General features: G+C 36.2%; 1 protein-coding gene across 37 annotated transcripts in view; it reads left to right on the top strand.

Moving 5' to 3' along the window:
* LOC141406934 (histone demethylase UTY) overlaps nucleotides 1-17,764 on the top strand; it is a 212,305-nt gene that overhangs the window by 61,896 nt on the left and 132,645 nt on the right. For all 37 annotated transcript variants that reach the window (XM_074030498.1, XM_074030508.1, XM_074030502.1 and 34 more), the window contains 2 exons: nucleotides 7,882-7,940; nucleotides 11,466-11,586. In XM_074030498.1, the coding sequence (XP_073886599.1) occupies nucleotides 7,882-7,940; nucleotides 11,466-11,586 (180 nt within the window). The remainder of the gene's footprint in view (nucleotides 1-7,881; nucleotides 7,941-11,465; nucleotides 11,587-17,764) is intronic.

Genomic DNA, 17,764 nt, shown 5'->3' with positions numbered 1-17,764 from the left:
TGTGCTTGGAAGTTGTGGTATGCAGTCTGCGGCCTAGTGGTAATTGGGATAAGAATATCAGTTTCCTTCTTAGCCCTATTGCAGCCCTATTATGTCTGTGTGTAGTGGAGTATGGGAGAATGCTATTATACTTTTTTACCCCTTGGTTTCTGGCAGTGTTGTGGATAAGTTTTCAGTTTTTATGTCATTCTTTTCCTAGTGTTTTGGCTAGGAGTAATAGGATTTTTTTAGTGGCCTGTGTTGGAGCCTTCAGCAGTACCCTGTCTGGAACATGTAGAAGGCAACAAGGAGAGACAGGCAACTTGCCATATTGTAATTCTTTGAGTCCCGATGTCTCTATGCAGTCTGGCTTCTGGTTTTATCTTAAGAATTTTGAGATGAGTCCTGAAGAGTACTCAGTCCTCATATTAGTTATTCCCAAACACTTAGGTGAGATCTTGAATTCACTGCTCTCTATGTGCAGATTTTTTCAGTCTGTTTGATGATAGTAGTTATGGATCTCGGTTTTGTAGACATTGTTCTTTCTGGTCCTTTCAATAGCTTTTTCCCTGATCTTGGTAATTTTCTTAACAAGAGTTTAAACTTCCTCAGGTCTCTGAAGTTCCCTTTGTAGCTCTCTACTTTTTAGAATTCTGTCTCAAGATCTCCTAGTTCTGTTGGTTTCCTTAGACTCACAGATCTAGTTCTTCATCTAAGCAGTCTCCATGGTTTCATGTGCTTTATCTTGTGTCATGGATATTGTCATTATGGAGCTTCTATCAGTTGTTTCTACTTTTCATTCACAGATACTATCATTCTTATTGATATGCAGTATTCAACTTCTATTTAATTATTCTTTTTTCCCCTTTTAGTTTTTTTGAGAAAACAAAGAAGTGTTTTAGTACCTATATTTTAATATTCTTCTTTACTGAACTTTGTCTTTATTATTTCTTGAAATCAATTCTAGGCAAATGAAGCTAGTTGAATTTTGGTATGTTCACTTTATTCTATTTTTGTACTGCCTTCTACTTATGCCGAGTTTCTGTTTCTCATGGCAAGGGTTAAAGATTTTTGTAAAATAAGTTAAGGTATATAGTATGAGCTGTTTTTAAGAAAAATATTAGGCAAATTGTAATAAATCTGAGTGGATATTTGAAAATATATTAGTTATACTTCAATAAGAAGTTTGGAAGATGAATTAGGAAGAAATAGAAAATGTTATAGGCATATAACATTTTGGTAAGCAAAGTCTAATTTAAATGATTACATTTTGTGATGAAGAGTTGCTATAATGATTTTCATTTATTTGTGAGCATACATATTTCTTGTTTGTTTATATTTTATATTCCCAACATTTTTTTATGTTATGAGTTAATCAATCAAGGGTTGAAATAGTGACATTTATTGAACTACTGTTGTTTCCTAGGTAGAATAATACCATTTCTATTAAAAAAATGTAGTAGACACAGTTGATATGTTGCCTGTATTCTCTTTCTCTCTTTTTAAAACTTTTAGATTTGGGACACATGTGAAACTTTGTTACGTAGGTAAACTCATGTCACTAGGACGTGTTCTTCAGATTGTTTTATCAGCCAGGTATTAAGCCTAGTACCCAATAGTTACTTTTTCTGCTTCTCTCCTTCCTCCCACCCTCTACCCTAAAGTAGATCCCAGTGTCTCTTGCAGTATTTGATTTTCTGTTCCTGTTTTAGTTTGGTAAGGATAATAGCCTTCAGCTCTATCCATGTTCCTGCAAGAGACATGATCTTATTCCTTTTTATGGCAGTTTAATGTTCAATGGTGTATATACACCACATTTTCTTTTTTTACACTTTAATTGCTGGGCATTTAGGTTGATTCCATATCTTTGCTATTGTGAATAGTGCTGCAGTGGACATTCGCATGCATTTGTCTTTGTGGTACAATGATTAATAGCATAAATCATCATTTATGCCACTTATATAGTGAGCATATACTCTGGGTATATACTCAATAATGGGATTGCTGACTCAAATGTTAGTTCCGTGTTTAGCTCTTTGAGGAATTGTTATACTGCTTTCCACAGTGGTTGAACTAATTTATTTACACTCCCACTAAGGATGTATAAGTGTTCCCTTTTCTCAGCAACTTTGTCAGCACCTGCTATTCTTTGACTTTTTAATAGTAACCATCCTGACTGGTGTGAGAGGTTATCTTATTTTGATTTTTATTTGCTTTTCTCTAATAATTAGTGGTACTGAACTTTTTTTTTCCTATGCTTGTTGGCTGCATATATGTCTTCTTTTGAAAAATGTTGGTTTATGTCCTTTGCCTACTTTCTAATGAAGTTGTTTTTCTCTTGTAAATTTAAGTTCCTTATGGACACCTTTGTCAGATGCATGGTTTGAAAATACTTCATTCCATTCTGTAGATTGTCCATTTAATCTGCTTGTTTTGCTTACTCTGTTTTGCTCTGCAGATGCTCTTACATTTAATTTGATCCCTGTTGTCAGGTTTTGCTTTTGTTGCGATTACCTTTGGTATATTTGTTATGAAATCTTTGCCCATTCCTATGTCCAAGATGGGATTGCCTAAGCTGTCTTTCAGGGGTTTTATAGTTTTGTGTGTTACATTTTAAGTCTTTAATCGTCTTTGACTTTTGGTAACTGTAAACTGGAAGGGGTTCAGTTTTAGTGTTCTGCATATGGCTACCCAGGTATTGCCTAAGCTGTCTTTCCAAGTTTTTATAGTTTTGTGTGTTACATTTAAAGTCTTTAATCAACTATGACTTTTGGTAACTGTAAACTGGAAGGGGTTCAGTTTTAGTCTTCTGCATATGGCTAACCAGTTATCCCTGCACCATTTATTTACTAGGGAGTCTTTTCCCCTTGTTTTTGTCAGCTTTTTTGAAGATCAGATGGCCACAGGTGTGTGGCTTTATTTCTGGACTCTCTATTGTGTTCCGTTGGTGTAAACATCTATTTTTGGACCAGTACCATGCTGTTTTGGGTAATGTATCCCTGCAATATAGCTTGAAATTGGGCATCATGATGCCTCCAGCTTTTCTTTTTGCTTAGGATTACCACAGCTATTTAATGTTGTGAGCTTTGAGTACTTGACATCTGAGTTGGTTTTGAGGTCTCTAGAGAATGCCTATACGTTCTAGCCTTGCCATGAAAGGAATCCAGGAGAGGTGGTCATGAAAGTATACAGTGTGCTTTTCAAAGGATTCTGCTATATTTTGGTGGATGGCCCAATACTTGTGATCCGACGTCCTTCTCACCAGATGACCCTGTCAGAAGAAATGCGTCTATAAAGACAGTTCCTTACTGGCAATGATTACTCTTAGTTTCTGACATAGTGAGGGTGTGAAAGTGGTATGTATTCAGCAGAAGCAGTGAGCTTCTGTTACCATACAGCCATTCTGTTGTTCACTTTTAGTATAATATTCAGTAAATTAAATGAGATTTTCAACACTTTAATATAAAATAATTTTTGTTTTCAGTGATTTTGCCTGACTGTGCCTTAGTCTGAGCAAATGTGCCTAATGCAAATGTGCCTTAGTCTGAGCAATATGGTGAAATCCTATCTCTGCCAAAATTACTTAGCCAGGCATGGTGGCATGTGCCTGTGTTCCCAGTCAGTCAGCAGGCTGAGGTGGGAGGATTGCCAGAATCTGAGAAGTCAAGGCTGCACGAAGCCATGATTGTGCTACTACACTCCAACTGGTTGACAAAGCAAGACTCTATCTCAAAAAATAGAATAAAATAAATAAATGTCTTAATCATGCATTAGGCTTGGCTAAGCTGTGATGCTCAGTAAGTTAGGTGCATTTAAATGTATTGCCACACTTCCAACTTAACATGGTTTACTGGGAAGTAACCCTGTCATAAGCCATGCAGCATCTGTTCAGGCAGAAGCCTTGTGGCTCTTATTTAACTAGGGTCTACTTTATTCCTACCAAGACAGACATCTCTAGGAGAGTTTTGACAGGAGGAGAGTTTGGTTTGGGTATAAAGTCAGGTGAAACAGAGGATGGGGCACCACAATAGAAATGAAATAACAGAAGTAGTGTATTACGGAGAAAAGATAACATGCCTTGCAGGGTACATGGAAAGGGGGAACTCTCTGGGATGCTCAACCCAGGTGAGACAGTGTGAGGGAACTATGGGCCAAAGCCTTTGTTAGGACTCAGGGTATTACCCAAGCAGGTTTCCTTCAGTGATTCTAATTCATGGGTTTAGAGCAAGTTACAGGAGTTCAGAGTGTGACTGAGGTAGTCGTGGTGACATACCTGTGTCATCCTTGTAGATTGTAAGGGTTAGTGGGGTAAATCAAGTAGGTTGTATCTAGCTCTTCCATAGGGAAGTGGTAACCAGGAGGCAGATATGTAGATTAAGGCAGATATGTAGATTAACTATATTGAGGAAGTAGAAGAGGGAGAAATTAGAAACTGTCTCAAGGGCAACTAAGTCCTGCTTCAAATATAAAAAAGCTCTGCTTATATTCAAAATGCATGCCAAGGCAACCGAAAATTATAATTTACTTCAGGAATCCATCTCCCTGTTTCATGCCGCAAAAAGAATTAGTGATATCTAAAAATCTAAAAATGTAATAGCTAGGTGACTTTTCTGAGTTTAAAATATTGTTTTTATACACATTGAGCATCGTGTATAGATTTCTGTTGTATATCGAAAGAAGGCATCTGTCAGTGTTGCTGTGAATACATCCCACATAATAATTGTGTGCTTATCATGAAACAAGCGGAGATTATCACGGTGAACTGAAAACTGAAGAGAACTGTTGAATATTAAAGTGTGCTCCATAAATTGAAAACTTGAAAATTTCACACCCAGCCTCATGTGATGTGTCCTAGTCCAAATGCAGGTGCACAGCACATAGTTTATTCACCATCCCCAAGGGAAGAGGACACTCTGAGGTCCCTTCAGCTGTTACATACCTTTTCCAGCCATGCCAGATAAATCCAGATAAGCAAGGCCACAAAGGGTAATAAAATAACACTTGTGTAGACTGGATGTGCCAATGACAGGTTCTCCACAATGCCCCACATGGGGCCAAAACCTATATGCACTGTTTTTTGCTTATTCTCTGCTTAGTGATGTAAAGACACTGTATCACAAAAGTCTGGCAGATACCCTTTTGGGTAAAAATGATAAGAAAAAGAGAAAGCATTTATGTTTGTAGCACATAAAGTGAAACGTAGAGAAACTGAACTGTGATGTAAGTATGAAACATTTATAGAAGAGCATAGCATTGGAATGATCACCAATGTGACTTGAAGAAACAGAAGGATAAACTATTGAAGTTACATGCAGAAAGGATGAACTGAAGTTAATGAGAAATAGGAAAACACTGCATAAAGTTAAAAACGTAGATTTTGATTGTGTATTGAAAGAGGGGATCTGTCAGTGTTGCACTGAATACCTGACACAATGATAGTGTGCTCATCATCAAACAAGTGGCTGTTATTACAGTAAACTGAAAACTGAAGAGAACAGTTGAGTATTCAACAAGCTAGTTGCAGAAGTTTAAAAATAACTGCTGGCATGTGTTCATGTGACAAGCATGCATAAATCTGAACTTACTGTGGTTGACAACAGTTTGTGTACTCTGTTCAGGGAGTGAATTTCTTACCAGTTCATTATTATACTAACAGAGAGGCATGGATTACCAGCAACATCTTTTCTGACTGGTTTTGTAAATATTTTGTACTAGCTGCTTGTACTCATTGCAAGAAGCTGGACTGGTTGACATCTGCTCTGCCCATCCTTCAGCTGAAATTTTACTCAGAAATAATCTTTTTGGCATGTCCTTTTCTCCAAATGTGACTTCATTAATTCAACCATGTGAGCAGGATAGAATATCTTTAGATCAATAAAGACTAAATACAAAAATTTTTCTTGAATAGCATGCTGGCATGAATGAACAGACATGTGAGTGTGGCAGGTCTTCAGAAGGAGTTAGCATAAAGAATGATGCTGTATATGCTATTGCCTGTACTTGCAATGCAGTGACTAAAGACATCATTGTCTTAATGTCTGGCACAGCTATGCTCTGTGACCGTGTTCAGAGATGAAAATAAACAAGGTGGTAACTTTGAAGGATATTCTAAGTCAAGTAAGAAAAAAATGACATCTCTGTTCCTTAAATACACAAAATAAAGCTAGAAGAATTGTATATCAAGACTCTAACATTAATAATGAGGCCCTGGTTGTTCTTTTAACAATTGTGAAATAGAATAGTCTGGTTGAATTAAGGTGATTGTGATAATAGTGATGATGAAGGTGGTATTTTTAAGACTGCAGGGAAGATGTCTACAGACAATGTGATGAAAATGCCTGATGGACTCATCGAAGGACTAGGACAGCAGGCATTCATAACAAGAAATCATGTCAGTTTATAAGATGAAAGAGACGTCCAAGGTAAAAGCCATTTGTGTATGAGGCAGATAATTCTGCAGAAACATTTAACAAGCCATTTAGGCCGTGCATGGTGGCTCATGCCTGTAATCCCAGCATCTGGGAGGTCAAGGCAGGTGGATTTCTTGAGCTCAGGAGTTCTATACTAGCCTGGCCAACATGGTAAAACCCCATCTGTACTAAAAATACAAAAATTAGCTGGGTGTGATCGTGGGCACTTGTAGTCCCAGGTACTCAGGAGACTGAGGCAGGATAATCACTTGAACCTGGGAGGCAGAGGTTGCAGTGAGCCTGGGTCATGCCACTGCACTCCAGCTTGGATGACAGAGACTCCATATCAAAACATAAATAAATAATACAGTGTATACAGTAAATTTTTCATCAAAATACAGCATCATAGGTGGAGACTGAGAGCCTGCTGTTCTGTTGTTGTTGTTTTTGCAGTTTATCAGCTGATACAGGTACACTCATGCACCTCTTAATGACAGGAATGCAATCTGACAAATTTATTATTAGGCAGTTGCATCATTGTGTGAACATCATATGGTATACTTACAGAAGCCTAAATGATGCAGCTTATTACACAGCTTTGCTGTATGGTATAGCCTCTAGTTTATAGGCTACAAACCTGTGTAGCATGTTACAATACTGAAAACTGTAATTATAACACAATGGTGTTTGTATATCTAAACATAGAAAAGGTTCAGTAAAAATCAATTATAGTCCTGTGGGACCACTGTTGTATATATATTGTTGTCTGTCATTAACATGGCCCATGATTGTATGCTACCTTGCTATTTAGTTATCCAGACACTGTTTTCTCACTGTATAATGTTGTGTCATTTTTTTTTTTTTACTGTTTTAAGCACTTATGTGTGAATTAGTATAAGAAAATATTTGCTTGTCAGTGGCATATATAAATTCCTGATTACGAATGATGGTGATGCCAAACAACCACAGATTGTGCTCTTGGTGGCTGAAATTGTGACACCTTCGCTTTCAGATGGTTCAATATACAAAAACTTTGTTTCATACTCAAAACTATTCAGCGTTTTGTACACAGTTACCTTCAGGTTATGTGTATAAGCTATATAGAAAACAAATGAATTTTGTGTTTAAACTTAGGTTCCATCCCCAAGGTATCTATGGATATGCAAGTACTTAAAACCCAGAAAAGTCGGAAATTTGGAACACCTCTAGTCTCAAGTATTTTGGATGAGGGATGCACAGTCTGTGCTAACATTTAGTAGAGGGTAATGCTGTGCATTAAAAAAAAAAAAAAAAAGTACTTTTTTGGTAACATTGAATGGAAAATTGATTCCAATTTACAAAATGGAGAGAACTAGAGAAAAAGTAGAGAAAAATATTATAATATATGGTAAAATATTCAGAACTTAAAACTTCTCATTACTTGAGTTCTTACTAATATGTGTAATAGATATAAAATCTCTTATAAGGGTTGTTTTGTGTTTTATATTAACAGAATGCTGCATTTTTATATGGCCTTGGTTTGGTCTACTTCTACTACAATGCATTTCATTGGTAAGTTGACTTATACTATTTGTTTCCAGTAAATGGTGATTTTAATGTCTATAACCACACATTTCCAGTAGTACCACTTATTTTATGGGAGTTCCTAATCAAGTTCAGCCTATCATCCTTTCCTCTTGGCCAATAACTGGTGACTTGGTTATAAACTGCCATGCTCCTGTTTAATGTTTTACCCTATTTGAGTGCTGTGACAGTCCAAAGGAAGATAATAAGTATATGATCAAGATTCGCAATGTGTAGGTTGCCGTAATGTTTATTACGAAGTTCTTAAATATGCACTGACAGCTATTTGACGTGTTTTCCCACAGGTGAATATTTAACTTTAACCTGGGTAGCTTTTCCTGCCATCTGTTTTTCTTCCTTCTCTGCTTTTCGGGCATTTAATTACATCAAGTCTGGAAATACTGAATTGTTTGCTACTGAGCATTAAAGATTCTATAAAGATTTTTTTTCATGAATGGTTTATATTGTTTTAAGGGATCTTAAACTTAATTCATAACCTTCCTGTATAATCAGTCATAAATCTGTTAGTTCTTGGTCACTGTTATTTAATCATTTATTTAGTAGTATAAGCAGACCTGATGTCTGGGTCCCCAGTCTAATAATTCAAACAAAATTCCCACTGAAAGCAAAAAAATGCATATTTTCTGCATATTTTGGCATTGAAATCGAAAGACATTTCTGTTCAGTTGTCATTGGGAAGGGTACCGACAAAGGATTCTTTGGGTGCCGCTTCACAAGACCTGTTTGGCTAGTACGGCCCCTGCTCAAGTTTGGTTCCTGATGGCTGGACTGGCTCTGCCCAGTTGGCCCTGCAGGCTGTGCTAGGCTCATGGTACCCACCCAGATCTCACACCCACCAGTGGAGAGCCAGGTGCAGAGTTACAAGACGTGGGTGAGCCAGTGACCATGGGGTCTGGCCATGGCATACAGTTAGGTGTGCTGGCAGGTTGGGCAGCTCCAGGTGCTGGCACGTGGGTGAGTTCTGTGCAAGTCTATGGCTGGACCAACAGTTCTTCAGTGGCTTCCGCCTTGGGCATCTGGACTAGGGGAGCGCTGTGGCACTGAAAATATGCGGAGATATCAGAAACTACAGAGCCCCAAATGGGGTGTTACAGTTTGTTACAGCTCTGGCTTGGGGAGTCCCGGTGTCTGAGCCCCCACAAATGTTACAGCACGTAATTACCGCTCCCTCACCAAGTCCACACACTTCCAATGAACGGCGTTGCGTGCCTGCCAGTTGGTTCAGTCCCATTACCTGTCTCCAGACAACAGTTCCTGGGCTGGCCTGGCCCCACTGCTGCTTCCTGTCAAATGGGGCAGCTGCCTGGTGCAGGCAGAGGGCAGGAAGGCTACAGTGCTGCAGTCACTTTATGCCTTGCCCTTTGGCGGGTGCTGGGTTCTTGTTCTGGGTCCACGAAGAATGAGGTAACATGGACAACTAGAGGGTGAGCAAGGCAGAGAAGTTTTACTGAGAAACAGAACAGCTCTCAGCTGAGAGGGGACCTGAAGTGGGTATCCCCTACCCAAAGGTGGATAGTGCTAAAGTGTAGTGGAGTCTGGGGTTTGTGTGGGCTCAGAACGGGGGAGTGCATGCTGATTAGTCCAAGGTGGCCTAGAAAAAGCACGTTTCGGCTGGCTAAAAGTTGTCAAGGAAGTTCTCACTCTGGGTCACAGACTCAACTTGGAACTGGCAGCCCAGTTTTCAGGCTTCAGGCTTTCTCTGGCTTGAACGTCAGGTTTCACTGGGGACCTGACCCTGACTGCCCAAGTCAGTGATAACACTGGTAAAGAATTTAGGGACATGTATTCAAAATAAGGATATAAGTTGTAGTTAGTAGAATAATTTATTATACTTTGCTTCATGTAAAGATGGAAGATGGTTATTTTAATCAGTATTTATAATTATTTCTCTGGGCATATAGATAAAATCATTTTAGTCAGCCAGAATTAACTTAGGTGAAGTCCAGTATAAGACTAATGACAGGGAAACTGTATCCTATACAGTTTAGGGGAAATAAACAAGTGTGCATCATGTTGATTAATTTTCATATAGTTGTGATAACTCATGTTCTCCCACAGATTGAAGATAAGAACATCAATTGAGAGATAAAGCTAACATAGATACAAAATAGTAATGACTTTAATATATAAGTGAAAGATTAATGTCTTAAGTGATGTCTGTATAATTCCCCAATCCCCCTACCTTTTAAAATGTGTAATCTTGGAATTAATATATATTAATTATGTATAAAAATATACATAATTTTAGAAGTAGGAAATTATCAGACTAACCTATTGGGGCATGTGTGTATCCTATATCCTATTTTGTGCTATTACTGGTATCTGTATCTTTTTATACTCTATAGAAAATTGTCATTTGTATTAGAAACACTTAAGATTCTAAATTACTACTTTCAGAGTATTTGGAGAATAATTTAGATTCAAGCAGACTTTTTGCTCTTGTATTTATTTTTGAGGAAGTTATCATTTACATAATTCAAGCAGTAAAAATATTAAAAATAAACTCACTAGTAAAAAAAAAAACTCTACTTATCTGTGGATTTTCTTTATTGGAGAGACCCATTTTAAAAAGAAACAATAATTAAGACAATATAATAGCATTTAAGCAAAGGTGAATTGATAGGCTAATGAACACTGAATTAGATTGGAGAACCCAGAAACAGTCCCACATGAACATGAGTACTTGATTTATATCAAAGGTAGCACCATATTGCTCTGGGATTAAAATAATCTGCTCCACAAAGTATGCTAGACTATAGGAAATCTATGTGGAAAAAATAAAAGTTGATCCCCTACCCATATTATTACACATACTTAGAATAGTAGTTAGAGAGTGGCAGACAGGCCAGGTGTTTGCCTGTAATTTCAGCTCTTTGGGAGGCTGGTGCAGGAGGATCCCTTGAGCCCAGAAGTTCATGACCATCCAGGACATCAAAGGGTCTACAAAAAATGAAAAAATTAGCTAGGTATGGTTGCATGAGCCTGTAGTTCCAACTACTCAGAAGGCTGAAATAAGAAGATTGCTTGAACCCAGGGGGTCCAGGCTGCAGTGAGCTGTGATTATCCTGCTACACTCCAGCATGGGTAACAGATTGAGACCTCGTCATTTACAAAAAAAAAGAGTAAACCAAAAATGAAAGGCAGAAATAAAGTTTTAAAGGTTGGCTTATATGAAGCTGAACAGAAACAGGATTAACTTTCTCACTTCACTTTCTCACCTTTTCACATTTTCCTGCTCTTCCTCCTTGAGATGTTTCAGAAAGATTTGTAGTAATTTCCACTAAAATTCAGATATTTTTGAATAGTTGATGGAATTGAGAAAAAAAGGATTATGAGCTTTCTTACCCCTTTCTAATAAATACCTGTTCATTCATACTGTTTTTTATAAAGTTGGTACTTTCATTAAAATTGAATACCTAGAATGTTTCTTATACTTATGACATATACATAAGTATTAAAAATTACAGTTTCTTATGTTTATATTTTTTTCAGGGCAATTAAAGCATTTCAAGATGTGCTTTATGTTGACCCCAGCTTTTGTCGAGCCAAGGAAATTCATTTACGACTTGGTCTCATGTTCAAAGTGAACACAGACTACAAGTCTAGTTTAAAGGTAGGTGGTTGAGATTTTTCCCACATACACAATTTCACATGTATGTATGTGTATGCATGCACGTGCATGTGCCCACACACACTTTAATGTCTCTGAGAAGTGTTGGAATTTAGCACTATAAAAATCTTGGAAAATTGAGGATATAACCTAAAGGGTTGAAAAAAGGTTGGAACTGAGTTTCAGGATATAAAATAAATACGAACACTTGCAAGATAACTTTAGCATCTTAAACTTTTTGTTTTGTTTAATTTTAAAAGTTTTTATATAATCAGGAGATGGTGAAAGTTTTGATTTCCTCTGAGCATCAACATTATTGCATGTAAGTGGCTGCCACCAAAAAGAGAGAACGGGCCAATTAGTGATGTCATACCAGTGATTTAACTATTGATTATTGTTTTGTATAGGCCTCATTAGAAACCTACACCTATAATAGCAAACATGTCATAACAAAGTTGTATAATATAATATTCTCTCTCAGGCTTTTGGACTGCTAGTTGGTAAATACACAGATTTTGGGTAATACGCAGATTTTGGGGAAAAATTAAATTATTGTTTAAATATCTTAATTCTGTGGAAATTTGATTTCTCAAAATTTTTTTAGTTTTTTGCTATGTGCAGCTCTTTTATGTTTTCCAAGACTTTAATGAAAATAGGCCTTATCTTTAAGTTAAAAGCATTGTTTTTGAAAGAATTATAGCTTCTGGAGAAAATAATAAGGTTTGTGATTTTGTGACTGTTAAGTATGTTTCTCCTTTTCCAAATACAGCTCTTTTGTAGATTATCTTAATTTTAAAGGTGGAGGGTATTTATGTGACTTAACAATAGGATTTACTTTGAACTCACTAACAGAGAAATACTAAAGGAATGCTTTTTAAAAACTCTATGTTGTTTGGGGTTCCCCAAACCACCCTCAAATTCAGTTATTTGTTAGAGGAACTTAACCCAAATAACACTTATATTCATGGTTACAGTTTATTACAGTGAAAGGATACAGGTTAAAATTATTAAAGGAAAAGACGTATAAGGGCAGAGTCTAAGAGAGAGAACCAGGTGGAAGATTTCGTTTGTCCTCTATTGTACATCTGTAAGCTGCAGTTGATTCTCCCTACAGCAAGTTAGGAAAACATGAACAGAATATTGTCCACCAGAAGAGCTCACTGACTGTTGCTTTTCAGAGTTTTTACTAGAATTTGATCTTGTAGCTGTGGAGGACCTGCCTACTAAGCTGCCTTAGTAGCTTACAAGTTGGACTCCCTTAGTAGCTCAGTCTCCAGTGCCTACAGAGGGAGGTCTGATACCGTATTGCCCCAGGCCTCTGCCATAAATCAGTTATTAGGATACCTATCTGGGATGAACCAAAGCCCCAAATAAATAAAGACACTCTTGTCAGACTAGATATTCCAAGGACTTCAGAGATTACTGTCAGGAGCTTGTCAAGATTCATACCTTTGTTTGAATGTGCTTGTCTGGTCAACCCAGAGTTGCTGAATTAATGCCTTACTGCATGTGTTTCTTACTCAATTATTCCTCGTTTTAAAGTTTACAATTATGTAAACTTTCTGCTAGTTATGTTTTTAAAGAGTGATACTGATAGAACATAGTCATCCCAAAACATTAAAATCATTGCAAGTAAACTATGTAAATTCGATTTCACACTACTCAGAAAAAAAGTGGAATTGAGGAGTCCATAAGTCCAAGGTTAAGTGCAACTGATGTGGAAAAATAGAACGGAATTTTTCAGTTTTTCTGAAATTCTCAAACTTTCAGTTTTTCTCAAATTCAGAGCAACGTTTTCAAATTGCTTACCATTTGAGATACCTGTGGATTTGAAATTGAAAATAAGTACAGCTATGCCACTTTGTAGATTTAATCCTCTCTGCACATTGTATGTGTATACGTGTATATATATGTACATATGTGTATGTATATATATACACACACACACTCACATATAATGTCTGTAAAAGGCTCTAAGATGTTTTACAGCAGAAAATAAATAGGGTAATATTTTCTCAGAACGTATTTGTTTTGCCACAGCAATGTTTTATGGTTGTGTTCTTTGGAAATATATTGGAGAGAGAAAGGAGTAAGCACAATACATTATTTTTTTTCATAAATATGAAACATGCATATAAAAACCAGAGGAGAAATGACTTAATTCAGTAGTAAATACAGTGTTATCTTAAAGAATTTTATGGATGCAAAGCTCTTACTTTAATGAAGTGGAAGTATTTAAATATTTAGGCTGAGAGGAATTTGAGGGTTCATTGTCATGAGTTCATCTACTCACTGAAAGTGTTCCTGGTTATTTAGTTGTAACAGATACTCATTCTTATATGTGCTTTTCTTTGCTTAGTTAGATGTAAAGGGTAACAAATCCTTCAAGTAGTGTTGGTTTTAGCAAAAAATGTCTTAGATATATGCTGTTTTCTTTGTTTTTGCCCATCTTTCATTTATTTTAAACACCCAACAGCAACCTTTTGATGTTTATTTCATTTGTATAGCATTAAAAAGTTTTGGGATGTTTTCAACATTAATCTCACTCTTAGCTTGAATATCTTACTTGATTTTTATCTCATCCTGAAATTTTATTTCTTACGTTTTCCCTCATAATCAAAATATTCCTTTTCTATTGTTGGGATTATTATAGGCATCAATAATTTAACTGAGAAAGAGATATTTCTGTATATTGCTGTAAGTACTTGGCATTTAAAATGAATAAAGGTTTGAATTAGAATACATATCTCCGTTTTCAAAGTTTCCAGTTTTCTTTAGCTGGTTAGTAGTTTATGTAGCCAAAGATGGAATCTATTATGATATTTGTATAACAGCAAGTGTTTTCCCAGCAAAGTGTACTCCGAGGGACATTTTAGGCTTTACTTTATAAATTCCAACTCAATAACTACTTTAACTCATAATAGGAAGTTCAGACTTGAAGGTTAGTTGATTCAGGTATACAGATACCTCATCAAATATCCATATTCACGTTTGTTTTGAGGCATATATACATACCTCAGTAAAGCCGGAAAAAGATTGTATAGAAGTTTACTCAATATTTGCTTATCTCTATATATGCTAATTTATTTGAACACGCAACGTTAGAAGCTTTTGGATTTTTTAAATCCTTTGTGTTTGAAAATGAGGATTATTGGTGATGAGCGTACTGAGGTATTTATTGTCCCATTAAAATTTGCTAGTGGAAAATAATAAATGCTGATTTAAGAGGCAGATATGAAAGGGGTAAGGAAGATGAGAATTAACGGCATCATTCCCATGTTCAAAACCAGGACAAAAAAAAGCTCATGTTTTATTTCTTTTGTAGCATTTTTTAAAAACATAAATTGATTTTATTTTGCCTTTTAAATAAATATGTAACCTTGTATCGGGGTGCCTAATTGGTTCTTATGATATCTGTGGACATAGAATAACTATATTCACCTTCTAAGACACAGTGAGTAAGGTATATAAAATTATCTAACAAAATTTTACTTGGTTCTTCAGTATTTAGGATACTGTAAGTACTGGACATAACATAACAAAAATAAGCTTAAAAAATTAAGACATCATGTAGGTTCTTAACAAATATCAAATGGATGAATGTGACAGGAGACACATCTAGATCAGAAACCAAGTGGTCTTTGAAATTGCTTTTAATTATATAACAGCACATAGACCAGCAGTCCCTATCTGCATGTTAATATAAAATAGTTTTATTTAAGGACAGAGTCTGGTTTAAAACTCATGGAACATCAATTGTGATTGACATTATTAAGTCATGAAATAGAGTTGTTAGTGAGGACTTTTTAAACTCTAAAAATTTGCTGTGGTAAGAGATCATAAATGCATATAACAAAACAACTCAGGCCTTATTCCTTAGATCGTTTTGGGATTACTAAGTTGCCTTGAATAAAAAAAAAGAGTATCATATTTAACAGAATATTTTTAATTTTAAAATTATTTAAAATTTCATTTTTAATTGACACATAATAATTGAACATAGTCATGGGATACAGTGTGATGCTTCTGACACATGTATACATTGGGTAGTTTTAGCGTATTCATCACCTCAGACATTTCTTCATGGAAAGACATTTGGAATCTTTTTTCTAGTTATTTTGAGATACACACTATATAATATTGCTTATTGTAGTCTGCTTGCTATGCTATGTAGAACACCAGAAGTTATTTCTCTTATCTACCTGTCATTTTGTACCCCTTGATTAATTTCTCTGCTTCATTCTGTCCCTCCAGTCTTTGCTGGCCTCTGATTCTACTGTTCTACTCTATATTTCTATGAGATCAGATTTTTTAACAATGTTCTAGAATAACTGAGATCATGCAGTATTTGTCTTAATGTCCTCCTGGTTCATCTGTGTGGCCATAAATGACAGCACAGTTTAAGATCTCATTTACCATCATCAAATAGTTTCTTGGAAACTTCAACTTTAAGCGAAACGATATACGCAGTACCATTTTTTTTTTCCTCATCAGAGTTGTAACTACATTAATTTGAAAGAAGAAATAACTTACTGGTACTTTCTTCTTTGTAAATGGAAGAACAGTGTGTGTACGTATTATATACACATATATACATACACATATATGCACATATATATCAGATTTTCTTACCTTGTTCCATCATTGATGAACACTTAGGTTGATCTCATATCTTGGCTACTGTAAATAGTACTGCAATAAACTTGACAGATGTCTCTTCAGCTGCTGATTTCATTTCCTTTGGTTAAATACCAGTAGCTGAATTGCTGGATCATATTGTAGTTTGAGTTTTGAGGAGAAACTGCTTACTTTTTTCCACATGACTGCACCAATTTACATTCCCACCAGCATTGTTAAGGGTTCCCTTTTCTCTGTAACTGTATCAGCATGATACTTTGTCTTTTTGATAATAGCTACCTTTAAATGTTATGAGGTGATATCTCACTGTAATTTTCATTTGCTTTTCCCTAATGATTGATGTTGAACTTTTTTTCATATACCTGTTTGCTGCTTGTATGTCTTCTTTTGAGAAATGTCTGTTTAATCTTTTTCCCTTTAAGAAAATTGATTTAGGCTGGGCACGGTGGCTCACGCCTGTAATCCCAGCACTTTGGGAGGCTGAGATGGGCGGATCAGGAGGTCAGGAGATCCAGACCATCCTGGCTAACACAGGTGAAACCCTGTCTCTACTAAAAATACAAAAAAAATTAGTTGGGCATGGTGTCAGGCGCCTGTAGTCCCAGCTACTCAGGGAGGCTGAGGCAGGAGAATGGCGTGAACCCCGGAGGTGGAGCTTGCAGTGAGCTGAGATTGCGCCACTGCACTCCAGCTGGGTGACAGAGTGAGACTCCATCTCAAAAAAAAAGAAAATTGATTTATTAGCTCACCAGGTCACACCTGACACTCAAGGAATCTGAGTTAATCTTTTTATGTGTCTGGAAATATAACTAAAAATATTAAGGAGCAGCAGTGATGTCTGTTAAAAAAGGAAGATTATTTTTAAATGGAGCTCAGATTTTCACTTTTTGTCCTAAACACTTCAATAGTTTTCTATTATTGTTATTATTATGTTCAGAATAGAAAAAGACAATACAATTTCGTATTATCTCCTTCATGTTTTTTTGGGCCCTTACCAGATGCTTATTATTCTGTAGTGCGTTTTTTAGAACTCGTTCATGGTAACTTTTACTTATCTATGCAGGTCCTATCTTAATAACATTTTTTCAAGGAGGCACCCTTTTGTAGGTGGTTAGATCTGTGCTGGATGTCTTGTACTTTTATGTGAAATTCTTGCCATTGCTGAATTGATCAGATGAGCATAATTATTTACTTTAATATTTCTCTCTGGCTAGAGCTTTTTGGTGGAGGGATTATGTTTGTTTATTGTTACATGCATAATACGTGGCCTTAGTAGGCGTGCAGTTTACCTGTCAAATGAAAAGGATATTTGAGGGCTTTATTTGCTCAGTACTGACCAAGCTCAAAGTATACATTGATGAATAACATTTTTTATCATAAATAAGAATGAGAGATTTTAAAATATATTTTATATAAGGAAATTATACTTTAAGAGACTGGCTGTCACTGTTTTCCAGGGTTGAGTGCAGTGGCTATTCACAGGCATGATCATAGTACACTGCCTGGAACTCCTTGCCCAGAGTGATCCTTCCACCTCAGACGC

Source organism: Macaca fascicularis, chromosome Y (assembly GCF_037993035.2).
Source record: "Macaca fascicularis isolate 582-1 chromosome Y, T2T-MFA8v1.1".
In the NCBI taxonomy this organism is placed as follows: Eukaryota; Metazoa; Chordata; class Mammalia; order Primates; family Cercopithecidae; genus Macaca; species Macaca fascicularis.
The sequence above is the reverse complement of the archived record's forward strand: the minus strand, read 5'-3'. Positions and strand labels throughout refer to the sequence as shown.